Genomic DNA, 14,456 nt, shown 5'->3' on the forward strand with positions numbered 1-14,456 from the left:
AAAAAAATTGATCGCTAAGCAACACATGAAGAAAACATACATATGAGTTCAGGTTATGATAGCATATAATAGTGTTACATTGCATTTTTTTTCTCTACTATTTTATTCATTCCAGTCTCAACTCTCAGCAACTTTGGAGTAAGTTGAATGCATTGGATGCTAGAGGGGAGACGCACACTCTAACGGCTGAGTAGAAGCTAGAACAAATTAATCTCCGCACAGAGATTGAGAAGTTCACTTTATTAGAAGAGATTAGTTAGAGACAAAAGTCTAGGATTCTCTACTTGAGGGAGGGGGATTCCAATACAAGATTTTTTCATAAGATGGCAAATTCTAACAGAAAAAATAATGGTATTGAGAGCATGTTGGTTAATGGCAACTTGTCCTCCAATCAAGGTATGATTGAGAATTGTATAACTCAATTTTTCATGAATTTATACTCTGAACAGCAGGTGATTCAACCTTTTCCAGATGTGCTGGAATTTCCAATGATATCCGGAGATAATGCGGTTTGGTTAGAGAGACCTTTTGAGGAGGCAATTATTGCTAAAGTCTTGGCTACTTGATTATGCACGGTCATGACAGATATAATCTCATCTTCACAGAATGTTTTCGTGTGGGTAATTTAAAGGGAAGATCTTTAGTGGTGTATCATCTCCTCTTTGCTAATGACACTAATTTTCTGTGATGCCGATCTTGATCAGCTTCTAATTCTCCGCATAGTGCTTATTTGGTTTGAGGCAGGCACTGGTCTAAAAATAAATCTGAGCAAGTCAGAATTGGTTCCTATTGGAGTGGTGCATAATATAGAGTTACTACTGTCTGTTCTTGGCTCCAAGCAAGGTAGACTTTCTATGAAATATTTGGGTTTTCCTTTGGGAGCTAAATTCAAGGATAAGACAATATGGAATTGATATTGTTCATGGGGGGAGTTCGCAGTTTCTTTATTGAGTCCAAATTCTTTCAATTAGTTTTAGAGGAAGAGGGATGTTATTTCTTGCTTCGGATTTTTGAGAGGGGAAAATTCTTTATGAGATCAATTTTCATGGGCAAGAATGCAGCACAATGGCTGATGAATAATATTGAAGACTTTGTTGCTGGGGAGAGTTCCAAACAGTTTTTTATTTTCAGAGAAGGTGACACTGCTTTTACTCTCCAAAGGAGCTTCAACTCTTCTGGTAAGTTCTTGCTATTGACTGAGCTCAAAGATGGTGGGCTTAGGACGTCAATTATTATCCCTGAAGGCAAAGAGAAATTTGGTTGGAGGGCTTTTGGTCTTGAACTAAGAAAGTTGTTGAACTCTTCCCAATATGCGGTGGGTGGACATGGTCTTCCAAAATTTATTCCTCAGGTGCAGAGGTATAACTTGGAGGCTCAAAAATCTAAAACTTTTGCTGAAGTTGTGCAAGGCTTTCATGGAAGAATAAAGGATAGAAAGCATCTAAAGGGGAAGATGACATAGTTAGGAGAGGAGAAGAAGGGGGTGAATCTGAGACTTAAAGGTGCCAAAGTTGGGGATTTTCCGGTGGGCAAGTCTGACAAGATGGAGGTGGTGGGAGGGGACAAGAAGGAGCAGAGCATTAATGAGGAGGCAGAGGTAGGTGAGCAAAAACGGTAGACACTAGGCTACATTACCAAGCCTCAGTTTGAATTCAAAAGATTATGAAAAGTGAATTCAAAAGATTATGAAAAGGGAAAGAAGAGTGATGCTAGGGGATCTTGCTGGACAGGAAGAGGTCTTATCGAGGAGGTTGATGTGATAGGAAGGAGACGAGTTTCCTGGGATAGAAAGAAAGGGGGAGATACGAAGATCAGAGGGGTAGCACGGGCAGTGGATTGGGACTGCAATAAAGGAGCACCAAAGGCCCTTAAATGGGTTGCACGAGGAAACAAAAAGGCTGAAGATAAATGGGTTGCACGAAGAAACAAAAAGGCTGAAGATAAGCCTGTTTTGGGCCTAAGCACAAGCCCAAAGCTGACCGACACACGTCTGGGTCCTTTTAATTCAATTTTCTCGGGCCTAAGTGTATTTGAAGTGGGCGAGAATTCTATGAATGGCGAAGGATACTCAGCCCTTCCCCAATTCTTCGATCATGAGCCAGAAGTGCCGAACCGATGACAGTGTGCGATGAGCCCACTTTCTTTGCCGGAACTAGCTTCGATGGTGGCCGACGGCACCTTCTTCGCCGAAACTAGCTCCGATGAGCCCACTTTGTCACCAGGTAAGTCAAATAAGGTGATTTCACGGTCATCGGTTGAGCTTTTCCTATCTGATTTCTTTTTGAGCTTATCGAGGGCTGGGCTTGTGGCTTTGGGTGTCAACGATGGGGTTGAAGGTGGCTGAGATAGTTGTGCCAACTTCAGCCAAGAAGTTGTCCTAGAACATGATTAGTCCAGTTTAGCGGTGATACCCACGAAGGCAGTGTGCGATGTCCATAGGGCGAGTGTTTTGGTGGTGGAAGAACTGAATAATTCAAATATGGGTTTGGGTGGGAGGATAGCTTATCAATCCCTCTAATGTCTATCACTCCCGTTGGATTGCCTTTGTTGGCTGAGTTGAACTGTGGTAATGAGGCATTGGAGTGTGTGAATACGTTGGATATTTCTAGTTGGGTTAAGAAATACGCTTTTTGGTTGGTGGAATTGGTTGGGAAAGCACTCTTCTAGCATTTGGAATTTAGTTCCATTGTGCCTTATGTGGTGTATTTGGAGGGAGCGAAGCTGGTGAACTTTTGAGGACATGGATAAATCTGATGACCAGTTGCTCGCTTTTTTTAGTGGCTCTCTTTTTGATTGGTCTAAGGCTTAGAGACTCACCTCTAGTAATTCTCTCCCTTTGTTCCTTAATTCTCTCCTTTGTTCTTAGTTCTTTGTTGGTTGTTGTTTGTTTTGTTGTTTTTTTTTCATGTTTGTTTCCTTCTCTGTACTCCTAGTTCTGCCTTATGTTTTTTTCATGAGGTAGCTTCTTGAATATACATCTTTCTTACTTATAAAAAAAAAAAAAATACAATATGGAACCCAATTCTAGAAAAGATGGAAAGGAGATTAGCAGGATGGAAACGTTTGTATTTATTCAAGGGAGGTAGAGTTAACTTTAATTAAAAGCACTCTATCAAATTTACCTACTTATTTTCTATCCTTGTTTCCTATCCCTTCTACTGTGGCTAATCGAATTGAAAAAATTCAGCAGAATTTTTTATGAGGTGGGATAGGGGACAAACCCAAATTTTACCTGGTTAAATGGGCTGCTATTTGTACTCCTTTATCTTCAGGTGGCTTGGGGATAAGGAATGTGAGACTTTTTAATGAAGCTTTGCTTGGGAAGTGGTTTTGGAGATTTGGGCTTGAAAAGGATGCCCTGTGGAGGCAAGTGATAGAGGTGAAATATGGTTGTGGATGGGGGGGTTGGTGTTCTAGTTCTATTTCTAGCCCTTATGGTGTTGGTTTATGGAAAAATATTAGTCAGGGATGGCCTTCCTTCTCTCATTACATTCTGTATGATATTGGTGATGGGTCGAGGGTAAAATTTTGGCACGACCGTTGGTGTGGGGAGACACCACTTGCTGTCAGTTATCCAGAATTGTTTCAATTTTGCAGAAATAAGGAGGCAAGTGTGGCTGAGCTTATGAAGTTCACTAATGGGGTCCTTTTTTGGGATGTAAGCTTCTTTAGGGGTTTTCATGTTCGGAATTTGGATGTTGTGTTGAGCTTCATGGTTACTATATATGGCTCATCAGTAAGGGGGTTTAGGGAGGATAAGATGTGTTGGAAAACAGATAGAAGTAAGGGGTTTATGGTTAAAGAGTATTATAGTCTTCTAGCAGGTTCTATTGATTTTTGTTTTCTATGGAAAAGCATTTGGCAGCAGAAAATTCCATGGAAAATTCTTGACAATCGACAATTTGAGAAAAATAAAGATTTGGATATTGGATTGGTGTTGTATGTGCAAGTGTAATGGTGAATCGGTTGACCATCTTTTTCTCCATTGTCCGGTTGCTATGGATTTGTGGTCTATGGTTTTTGGTTTATTTGGAGTAAGTTGGGTTATGCCACAATCAGTTGTCCGGCTTCTAGTTTGCTGGCTAGGTCGATTTGGTCATCATCGAAATGGGAATATATGGAGAATCATTCCCTATTGCTTAATGTGGTGTCTTTGGAAAGAAAGAAATAGTAGATATTTTGAAGATTTTAAGAGATTCATACTCGACCTTAAGCTTTTTTTTCTTTAGAACTTTATTGGATTGGTTATCTGTTTTGCAAAACCAATCATTCTCTTCTCTTTTTGTTTTTCTTGATTCTTGTAATTTTTATTCTTGATTGTTGACTCCTGTACACTCCCTGTGTACTAGGGTGTCCTTTTTTTTTTATATATATCAATAAGCGTATTACTTATCAAAAAAAAAAAAAAATACAAGTCTCCTTCAAACATGAAGTAGGAAGACCAGCTGGCATTAGCAGCATTTTGTCAAAAAGTATTAAGGACCATATATCAATCTCACAAGCCACTGCTGGCATCAGCAGCACAGGTGAGCTAAACTTAACAAGTAGTTATTGAAAAGAATTTCCTATTAGTGTAGGTCTGCATCAAAAATCAACATTAAATCTATATCTCTTTGCACTAGTAATGGATGAGCTCACTAAATAGATTCAACAAGAACTCCCTTAGTGTATACTTTTTGTAGATGATATAGTTTTAATGGATGAAACTATATGTGGAATTAATGTTAAGTTAGAAATTTGGTGAGGCGCTCTAGAATATAAAGGTTTTCAATTAAGTACGACTAAAATCGAGAACATGGAATTTAAGTTGTAAAAGTTAAAAACAAATAAGAAAGAGTTGTAAGACTTTATGGTCAAGACTTGGTTCAATAATTCATTAAGAAGATAAGATTGAAAAGAATGTGAATCATAGGATAAGAGCGAGGTGAATGAAGTGGAGAAGTGCATTAGAAGTATGTAGAATGCATATTAAGGGTCTGTTTGGGATTCGCTTATTTTGCTGAAATTGAAAACTTTTTGCTGAAAGTACTGTAGATAAATGTAAAAGTTAGTTGAAATAGTATAGTAGGATTCATGAATAATACCAAAAAGTGCAATAGGCCTCATGAATAGTAGCAAAAATAAGTTGAATAGTGAGATAAACTGGCTTTTTAAGCTAGAGCCAAATGCACACTAAGTTAAAGGAAGAATTTTATAAGACTACTATTAAGACCAGTTATGTTCCATTTACTAAAATTTTAGGCCATTAAGAAGCAGCCTTTTTCATATAACGAGTGTAATTGAAATGAGAATGCTTTGATGGATAAATGGCAATACAAAGAAAAATAGAATTCGAAATAAAGAAATTTGCTTAAAAATTGGGGTGGCCCCTATTGATGAAAAGATGAGGGAAAGTTTCTTGAGATGGCTTGGTGATGTTTCGAGGAATGTGATTAATGCACCAGTGAAAAAGATTGAATTCAACTTAAGAGAACAAAAAAAAAAAGTAGAGGAAGACCAAAATTAACACTAATAGATATAGTAGAAAAGGACATGTCAATTAACGAATTAACAAAAAGTATAACTTCGGATAGAATAGAATGATAGAAAAGAATACACATGATCAACCTTGACTAGTTTATTGAGAATCCATATCAAATCTCAAAATTTTGGGACTATGACTTGGTTATTGAATCTAATACAAATTTCTATTTTTTTTTCTTAATACTAAGGGTGTGTTTGGCTACTGCTTATTACTGAAAACTGAAAATACAGTAGCAAAATAATTTTTAAATGTGTGAATAGTGTCATGAGACACGATTTTGAAGTTGTTTTTGCTGAAAAAAATACTTGCGGATCCTGTAAACAGTGCATGGGACCCACTGGGAAACGTGGGACGCAGCTGAAAAGTGCTTTTCAGCACTATCCAAACATACACTAACATTGTATATAATTGTAGCCTTATAAAATATTATGAATTATGAGATGCCCACAAATGTGTATTTGAGAAATTAACATTTGATTGATCCCTATTCCTTTGCACCATCTGGTCCAATGTAACACAAGATAAGTAAAACTTATGGTACAAAAACACCAATATGAATATTCTAAACAAATTACCCAATTTTGGTATTGAAGACTTGAATTGAAGGAAAATATATGACTTACAATTTCTTGTATCTTTCTTCACTTCTGCATTATCACATGCATCATCTTCATCTTCAGCATCATTAATAATCGACTTATCAGATAACTGATCACTATACAGTTCATGTTTCTTATATGAGAATGTTCCCCTTCCACGCTGCTTAGGGGCCTGGACTTTGGTATCAGGGGCCTGGACTTTGGTATCCTGCATCAAAGGTTCTGATACTCCAGGCAAACATTGTGAGGAGAGTAATTCATCAGGTGCACGATCTGCCATAGCTTCCCAATCTGCAGTTTTCCAGCTTGTCAATTAGAAAATAATCAACTTATTCTATTGTTAAAAGGTTATATCTTGACATCATCTGGCTATATAGTATGATCAAGCCATATCCTTTTCTTTTTTTTGATAAATAACGCAAGAACTTTTTATTAAAGAATAGGATAAACCATATCCTATATGGTATAGGTTATAACTGTGTCTAGCATATATAACCCAGGAATTTTAAGTGCTTCCCTTTCTATACTTCGATCAAAATCATTGGAATCAAAACAATCATATCATGATAACCCATAATAAATATTTTGGAATCTCAAGCAAAACTCCAAAGAAAATTGTGTACAATAATTCAATAGTTGGTGGAGGAGAATTGAACTCTGGATGTCTCCGTTGGAAACACCAGGTGGTGCCAATTGAGCTTCAAGGCTCTTGGCTCTAAAATCTAACCATTAGGCGAACATGTTAAGTCAGCAAGCCAAAGTGTGAAAGTGTATTGTCAATCTATCTCAACCTTTAACCATAGACATGCATCTAAGAAAAAATTGTATAGGTTTCAATACTAGGAAATTCCAAACAAATCTCCAATTTGATCACATTACCATTGTGTTTGCCCAGTGGTTCAAGACTGCCCTGCCTTACCTAGCAACAACACCAATGAATATCGGCATGTTTCTAGCAACTTTTTAGGAAGTTCCATCTACACAAAAGGTGCTAGACAGCTAGATTCCATTTGTGGGTATGATTGGGTGAAGGGATTTGGGAGCATTTCTTTCAATATTTTCTGCAGCACTGAATTCTACAACTAGCCTTCTATTTAAAAACCATAAAGGGTAACTGAAGTTCCATGACTCCATCCTATTTATACAGTTGTACCATAAACTTTGACAACCTAAGGTAGTAGGTTTAGTCAATTTCCCAAATAGATGCAAAAGAATGGCCAAATAAGAACCCTGAGCAGCTTGAGTAATCCATGGTAGACACTTTTAAGATAAATGAACATGAAATCAATCTATTAAGGGCGAAATGTTGTTTCATTCACGCTCACAAATAAACTGAATTAATAATACTTTGCAATATTTCAAAATTTCTGCCCAGATGCTAATTTACAAGATTAGAACGCGCACACACACATTTATCATACTAAAATGTGAGGTAGAAAGGCCGGAGACAATCAATGTTTGTCCTAATAGAGATTGCATTGAAAGAGATCTCTGATAAATTCCTCTATAAAATGGATTGATTAAATCCACTTTGATTGCTAGAGAGCAGGCTGATTTTAAAAAATTGAACTTCCACAATGTACCCAAATGGGGCATAGTAGAGTTTAACCTTTTTATTTATTTATTGATGAGTTACATATGCACCCAGTGAGTCTTGAACCGACAACCTCAATTATTACGAGAAAAGGAAGTGCAAATTGAGCTATAACTCATCAGCCCTAGTAGTATTTACCTAGAGAATGATAAATAAATAAAATGTCACAAAAAACCTAGGAAACACAGACACTTCATTACAAGTGTCATACCCATGTCGTATTAACTTTGTTATGGTATAATTTTTCATAAATTTCTCGTGACATGTTGCCATGTCGTACCGTGTCCGTACCCGTGCTTCCTAGCAAAAAAAACTAATGCATTCTAATTCTAAAGAAAAGAAATGTACCATCATCTGAAGACCCATTGCCTGGATTTTCATCCTCAGTAGATTTTATTGGTTTCCCAAGATGCCCTTCACAAACAAACCAATATTTGAATGTTAGTTTAAAACCACTTTTTTTTTTTTTTTCAAAATAACTAATTGCCTATTATGTAAAAGACAATGCACCTGAATCATCACAAGGCAAAGCAACATCGGGAGCCGAAATTCGATCCTCGTTTGGCTGATTATCACTGAAACAAGAAACAGCAATTGAGGTTTCAGTTTGTTTCTCCAACAACCAAACAGAGGCGAGAGAGAGAGAGAGAGAAAGGTACCGAGAGAGAGGTTGGAGTTTGAGGAGCTGAGCCCGTGAGCGAAGGTCGTCGGCTTTGAGAGAGAAGCCCTTGGAGGAGTAGAGAGTGGCCAAGTCGCCGAGAGCAGAGGCCAATGCAGAATTGGAAGAGTTTAGGGTTTGGAGCTTCGAAACTTGCGTTTCGAGGAGAGAGATTGCTCCGTCCGTGTCTCCGGCGTCTAATAAGTCCTCGACTGCCTCGCTCCAGTTTGCTTCTTCCATTGCAACTCCAAATCCAAACTCGCCTCTGCTCTGCTCTGATTGTAAGTATATTGAGAGAAACAGAAAAAGGATCCCGATTTTCAGGAATCTGAATTTTATTAGCTTAGAAAAAGTATGAATCCAAACATAAACATGATGCCACATGCCACAATTTAAGAGAGGTCATTCATTGGTTTTAAATCGCGTGACTTTTTTTTCTTTTATTTTTTATTTTTATGGTCATCAAACACTTATTTAAATTGGCACATAATAGATTTAAAAAAAAAAAAATACTAACTCTAAACATTTTATAGTTTGTCGTCGGCTTTGAGAGAGAAGCCCTTGGAGGAGTAGAGAGTGGCCAAGTCGCCGAGAGCAGAGGCCAATGCAGAATTGGAAGAGTTTAGGGTTTGGAGCTTCGAAACTTGCGTTTCGAGGAGAGAGATTGCTCCGTCCGTGTCTCCGGCGTCTAATAAGTCCTCGACTGCCTCGCTCCAGTTTGCTTCTTCCATTGCAACTCCAAATCCAAACTCGCCTCTGCTCTGCTCTGATTGTAAGTATATTGAGAGAAACAGAAAAAGGATCCCGATTTTCAGGAATCTGAATTTTATTAGCTTAGAAAAAGTATGAATCCAAACATAGACATGATGCCACATGCCACAATTAAAGAGAGGTCATTCATTGGTTTTAAATCGCGTGACTTCTTTTCTTTTTTTTTTATGGTCATCAAACACTTATTTAAATTGGCACATAATAGATTTTTTTTTTAAAAAAAAATACTAACTCTAAACATTTTATAGTTAATTTTTGTTCTTTTCTTTACTTTTTATATATACACTCGTATTATGCCTATGCGGCTTAATAAAAAATTATATATAAATTTAAAAATATATATTTTTTGATAATATAATCAAATCTAATAACAAATAAAATAGTAAAAATATTTTTAAAAATTAAGTTACATGAAAAATGTATATTATGTAATTTGTTTTTTCCGTAACCCGCTTTTGTTAAAATTAGAGGTAATTAGACATTTTTGTTCAAATTTTGTCTCTCTCCTTCCAAAACAAAAAATAGTACAAAAATGCAAAAGAAACAAGATCAAAAGGGAGGGTTTTGTGAAAATTAATATTTGGATCCTATATTCAAAACTCTTAATTTCATAGTAGGAGAACATCAAATTGTCGGTGGCCAGAGAGTGATTTCATAGTAGGAGAACATCAAATTGTCATTCCATTTGTTGGAAATTTCAACATAAATTTCTTCCACAGCATGTGGAGAATAGTGTATGTTATATTTACAACTATGTTCGCAATGCTATTTCCAGTCTTCAATGGTGTTTTGGGTTTGATTGGAGCTGCCTCATTTTGGCCATTGACAGTATATTTTCCAATAGAGATGTACATTTCACAGGCTAAAATCGGCAGTTTTTCTCTTAAATGGTTCGGGCTAAAGACGTTGAGCTAGGTTTGCTTCATTGTAACTATTGTTGTTGCTGTTGCATCCAATTAAGGCATTATCATCGATCTCGGGCTTGTAGGTCTGTTTCCTAATTAGAGTGTGTGTGTGGGGATAAGTGAGTTTGCCCTGGGGGAAGGATATGAGTACATTGATAAGTGATAACTTGTCTAGGATTTATGGAATGAAACGCATGTTATTGGTTTTCTTACTATTTTCCAGAGAATGCATTACTGGGATTTGCTTTTATCATGTGTTTTGGAGCTCCGGATTTGATAGGTAACAATGCGTTCTTTAACTTAAAACACAATATATCTTTAACCAGTGGCAACAATCAATCCCTATTAACCACTGAGCCAAGACTTTGATTGATGCAGACCTTCTAGTATAGGTCATAGTGTACTGTTCGGTTGATTGAAGGGCAATATTGTATTGTTCAGTTATTTGTGTATGTTGATTTGGGTTTTTTTTATTGGGGTATGTTCTTCATGTTCAAGATTTATGTGGATTGAGAGAGAGACTAATACCACTTTTTGATCTTGTTTCTCTGCATTTTTGTGCTATTTTTTGTTTTGAGATGAGAGAGACATAAAATTTGAGCAAAAATACATATTTACCACTTATTTTAACAAAGGTGGGTTATGGAAAACAAACGGAACATACCTCATATGGATAAAGTGACACTTTTTAAACCACAAGTAGGCAAAGTTATTTCGGGCCAAACCACATGTGAGTTTTGTATAATTACCTTTTTTTTTTTTTTTTGCAAAAAAAGATATTATAAAATATTATAAAAATTTTTGGCAAGTTTTAAATTTCTAAAAGCTCTTAGTAATAAAATTGTAATTTAATTTTATATATATATATATATATATGTATGTATGTATGTATGTATGTATTGCACTTAAAAATCTTTCCATTATACTTGCTAACATGTATAGTAGCAAAAGTGCTAATCATATATATAAATTTCTTGTATATATGGCCAAAAACAAATTCCATAAATTAAAAAAATGTAAGTATTTAGACGGCATTGTAAATGTTAACCTATAAATTACCAATCATAACCATTTTAATGTTGTCATAAGTGAGGAAATAATCTATATAATCAATTAAGAACACCAAATCAAATAATAATATCAATAATCAAGATGAATCACATTATCTAAAATTTTTAAAAATCATATAATTTAAGCAATAATTGAACTATGTTAATAGAAAAAAAGATACTCAAAAAAAAAAAAATGAAGATAGCTCCTCTCACATAAATCTCCTAATTTCATATGGTAGATGAGTTCCATCCAAATAGATTCAGCGATAAAATTTTGACCGAAAATAAAATTCCATAAATTAAAGTGTGTGTGTGTGTATAAAAGTATCTAAACCTTCTAGGGTACCACAATCAAAATAATTTCAAAAATAGATAAATAAAAGTACATAAAGAGAAAACAAAATTGTATTGCAATGTAAATATAAAAGTTTACATATAAATTACCTATGTCTAGCTATTTTGATATTGACATTTGTGTCTAGCCATTTTGAATCTTTGATATTGCCATAAGTGGGGAAATAATTTGCACAACCAATTAAGAACATCAAATCAAAAAATACATCAATAATTAAGATGAATTGCATTATGTAAAATATTTTTAAAAAATCAAAGAATTTAAGTAATAATTGAACTACATTAATAGAAAATAGAAACGCAAAAGAAAACCAAAAAAGAAGAAGAAGAAGAAAGATAGCTATTCTCACTGAAGAAGCCAAATCCTTCCTTCTGCATTTCTTCACTTAATTTGGGTTTTTTTATTGATTGATTTTAGCATTCTTGAATAGTAGAGTAGAGTAGACTTAGTAGAGTTTTAGCTCAACTCAATTTCTCTTGGATTCAAACTTAATTTGTGGAGGTGTGAAAAATAATCACCTTAACTCAATCAAATATCATGTTGCTTTTTTTTTTTTTTTTTTTTTTACATGTAGTAATTTGGTTTTTTTATTGATTGCTTTTAGCTTCTTAAAAAGTTTTAGTTCAACTCAGTTTGTCTTGGATTCAAAGTTAATTTGTGGAGATGTGAAAAATAAGCACATTGCTTTTTTCTTTTTCTTTTTTTTCTTTTTTTTTTTATCTAAAAAAATTGTAGCTAATAGGTGTAGTAATATAATTTAAATGGAAAAAAAAAAAAAAAAAAAGAAAGATTAGATGAAGATGAATATTTTGGATTGTAATCAAATTAAGAAGAAATAGATGAAGAAAAAATTTAGATTGTAATTAAATTAAGATTTTTATATTTATTTTTTTTACGTGTAGTAGCTTGGCTTCTTTTTCTTTTTCTTTTTTATTGATTGATTTTAGCATTCTTAAATAGTTTTAGTTCAACTCAATTTCTCTTAGATTCAAACTTAATTTGTGGAGTAGTGAAAAATAATCATGTTAACTCAATCATATATCACGTTGCTGTTTTCTTTTTCTTTTTTTAATCCAAAAAAGTTGTAGCTAATAGGTGTAGTAATATAATTTAAATGAAAAACAAAAATAGATGAAGATGAAAATTAAGAAGAAATAGATGAAGAAAAGAATTTGGATTGTAATTAAATTAAAATTGCTATCAACTTAGAAATTATAGGAGAAGAAGATAAGAAAAAAAATTATATCTATTTTTTTAAAATTCTATAAATATTGTTTTAATTTAATTTGCATTAGACCTCTTTTTTTTTTTTAGTATAGTATACGGTTGCTACAATTTAAGATGCTTTAGACCTTTTTCTTAGTGGAGTAATTAAAAAATAAGAAGAATTAGATTACACTACATTTAATTTAAGATGCATTAGACTTTTTTTTTTTATGTAAATGTTTTCTTTTTAAAATCTAAATATCTAAAAATTAAAAAAAAAATTGTAATTTGATGCTGCCACTTGGTGCAACCATGGCGTTTAAGCCCACGGTTTTAGTTATAAACTTTTAGTATAATTTTATTGAGAAGTAATAAATTAATAATCACTTGAATCTAGATTATATAAATTCCATATAAATTATTTCTCTTAAAAGTATCAAGCAGTAACACAACATATTTATATGAAAAATTCCTAAATTTAATAATTAAAAACCTATGGAAACTTAACCAAAGGTATTTCATTCGTCAAAAAAATAAGCATAATTATCTTCTAACTAATCAGTTGTCTTATAATGACATTTTTATAGTGCACACATATAATATTACTAACAACAAATATAAAAAATGAGAAATAGTAACATAAAAATTTTATTATTCAAGAAAATTAATTTATCTAATAATGCACATATAAGCATAACTCAAATACAACCTAGAAATAAAAATGATGAAACCCTTGTTGTAGGAGGAAATACAAAATTTGATAATTCTTAAATAATAAATAGATAAAGCCAATGAGAGAGAAAAAAAAAAAAAAAAGATGAGTACAAATAATTCATAAATGCAAAACCAAACAAAAGAAGAAGAAAAAAACTAAACATATTTTTGTAGGATAAAAAGGAAGAATATTATAGCGATAGAAGGATAAATCTCCATACCTTTAAGTTTAACTCAAATAATAATTGATGCGGACAAATCATGAAGTTGAAATATTTATAAAGGTTTATATAGTAGATTTCATGGATTTAAAATTACCTTTTAATGACTCATAAGCAAAACCATAAAAAAAAAAAAAAAAAAAAAACACAAAAACACACACACACACACACACACACACAAATAACAAAGAAGATAACATATCTATAATAATATGGATGGTGGTTTTGACAAAGCATTCTACTACAAACAAAACCAACTCAAATAATAATTAATGTTGGACATATCATAAATGTGAAATATTTATATAGGCTTATATACGAATTTCATGGATTTAAAATTGACTTTATGACTCATAAACAGAACCATAGAAAACAAAAACAAAGAGAAGAAACATAACTTTAATAGTGTGGACGGTGGCTTTTGATAAAACATTCTACTTTAAACAAAACAAACTCAAATAATAATTGATGCCTGACAAATCATAAAGGTGAAATATTTATAGAGGTTCATATATTTGATTTCATGGATTTAAAATTGCATTTATGACTCATAAGCAAAACCATAGAAACAAAAACAAAGAATAGAAACTGTAGGGACCCGATTTGGATTGACCCTGAATATGAGTGGGTTTTCAGCCCAACCAGCCCAAACAATAAATTTTTAGAGTATGGGTCCAAGAACTAGTACTGTTTTTCAGGAAAGGTTCTACTCATCAATTAATGAGGGATATTTTCGGTTCGCTCTCTGAGGAAAATTATCCTTGGCTCTCTTTTTGTCTCTCTCTTTCTTTTTCTTTTCTTCCTTTTGTTTTTTGTTTCTTTTGTTCTCCCCCCTTCTGTTTTCTTCATTCATATGT

The 14,456-nt window shown here is 33.6% G+C and overlaps 1 protein-coding gene across 1 annotated transcript in view; it reads right to left on the bottom strand.

The window, feature by feature from the left end:
* LOC111988675 (uncharacterized) overlaps nucleotides 1-8,760 on the bottom strand; it is a 19,655-nt gene extending 10,895 nt beyond the window's left edge. The window contains exons 1-4 of the mRNA XM_065781048.1: nucleotides 8,377-8,760; nucleotides 8,228-8,292; nucleotides 8,066-8,131; nucleotides 6,148-6,414 (exon numbers count right to left, since the gene is read on the bottom strand). Coding sequence (XP_065637120.1) covers nucleotides 6,148-6,414; nucleotides 8,066-8,131; nucleotides 8,228-8,292; nucleotides 8,377-8,759 — 781 coding nt within the window. The 5' untranslated portion in view covers nucleotide 8,760. The remainder of the gene's footprint in view (nucleotides 1-6,147; nucleotides 6,415-8,065; nucleotides 8,132-8,227; nucleotides 8,293-8,376) is intronic.
* Between the last annotated feature and the right edge of the window lie 5,696 nt (nucleotides 8,761-14,456).

The sequence above is a fragment of the Quercus suber genome, unplaced genomic scaffold, assembly GCF_002906115.3.
Source record: "Quercus suber isolate HL8 unplaced genomic scaffold, Cork oak 2.0 scaffold_255, whole genome shotgun sequence".
Classification (NCBI taxonomy): domain Eukaryota; kingdom Viridiplantae; phylum Streptophyta; class Magnoliopsida; order Fagales; family Fagaceae; genus Quercus; species Quercus suber.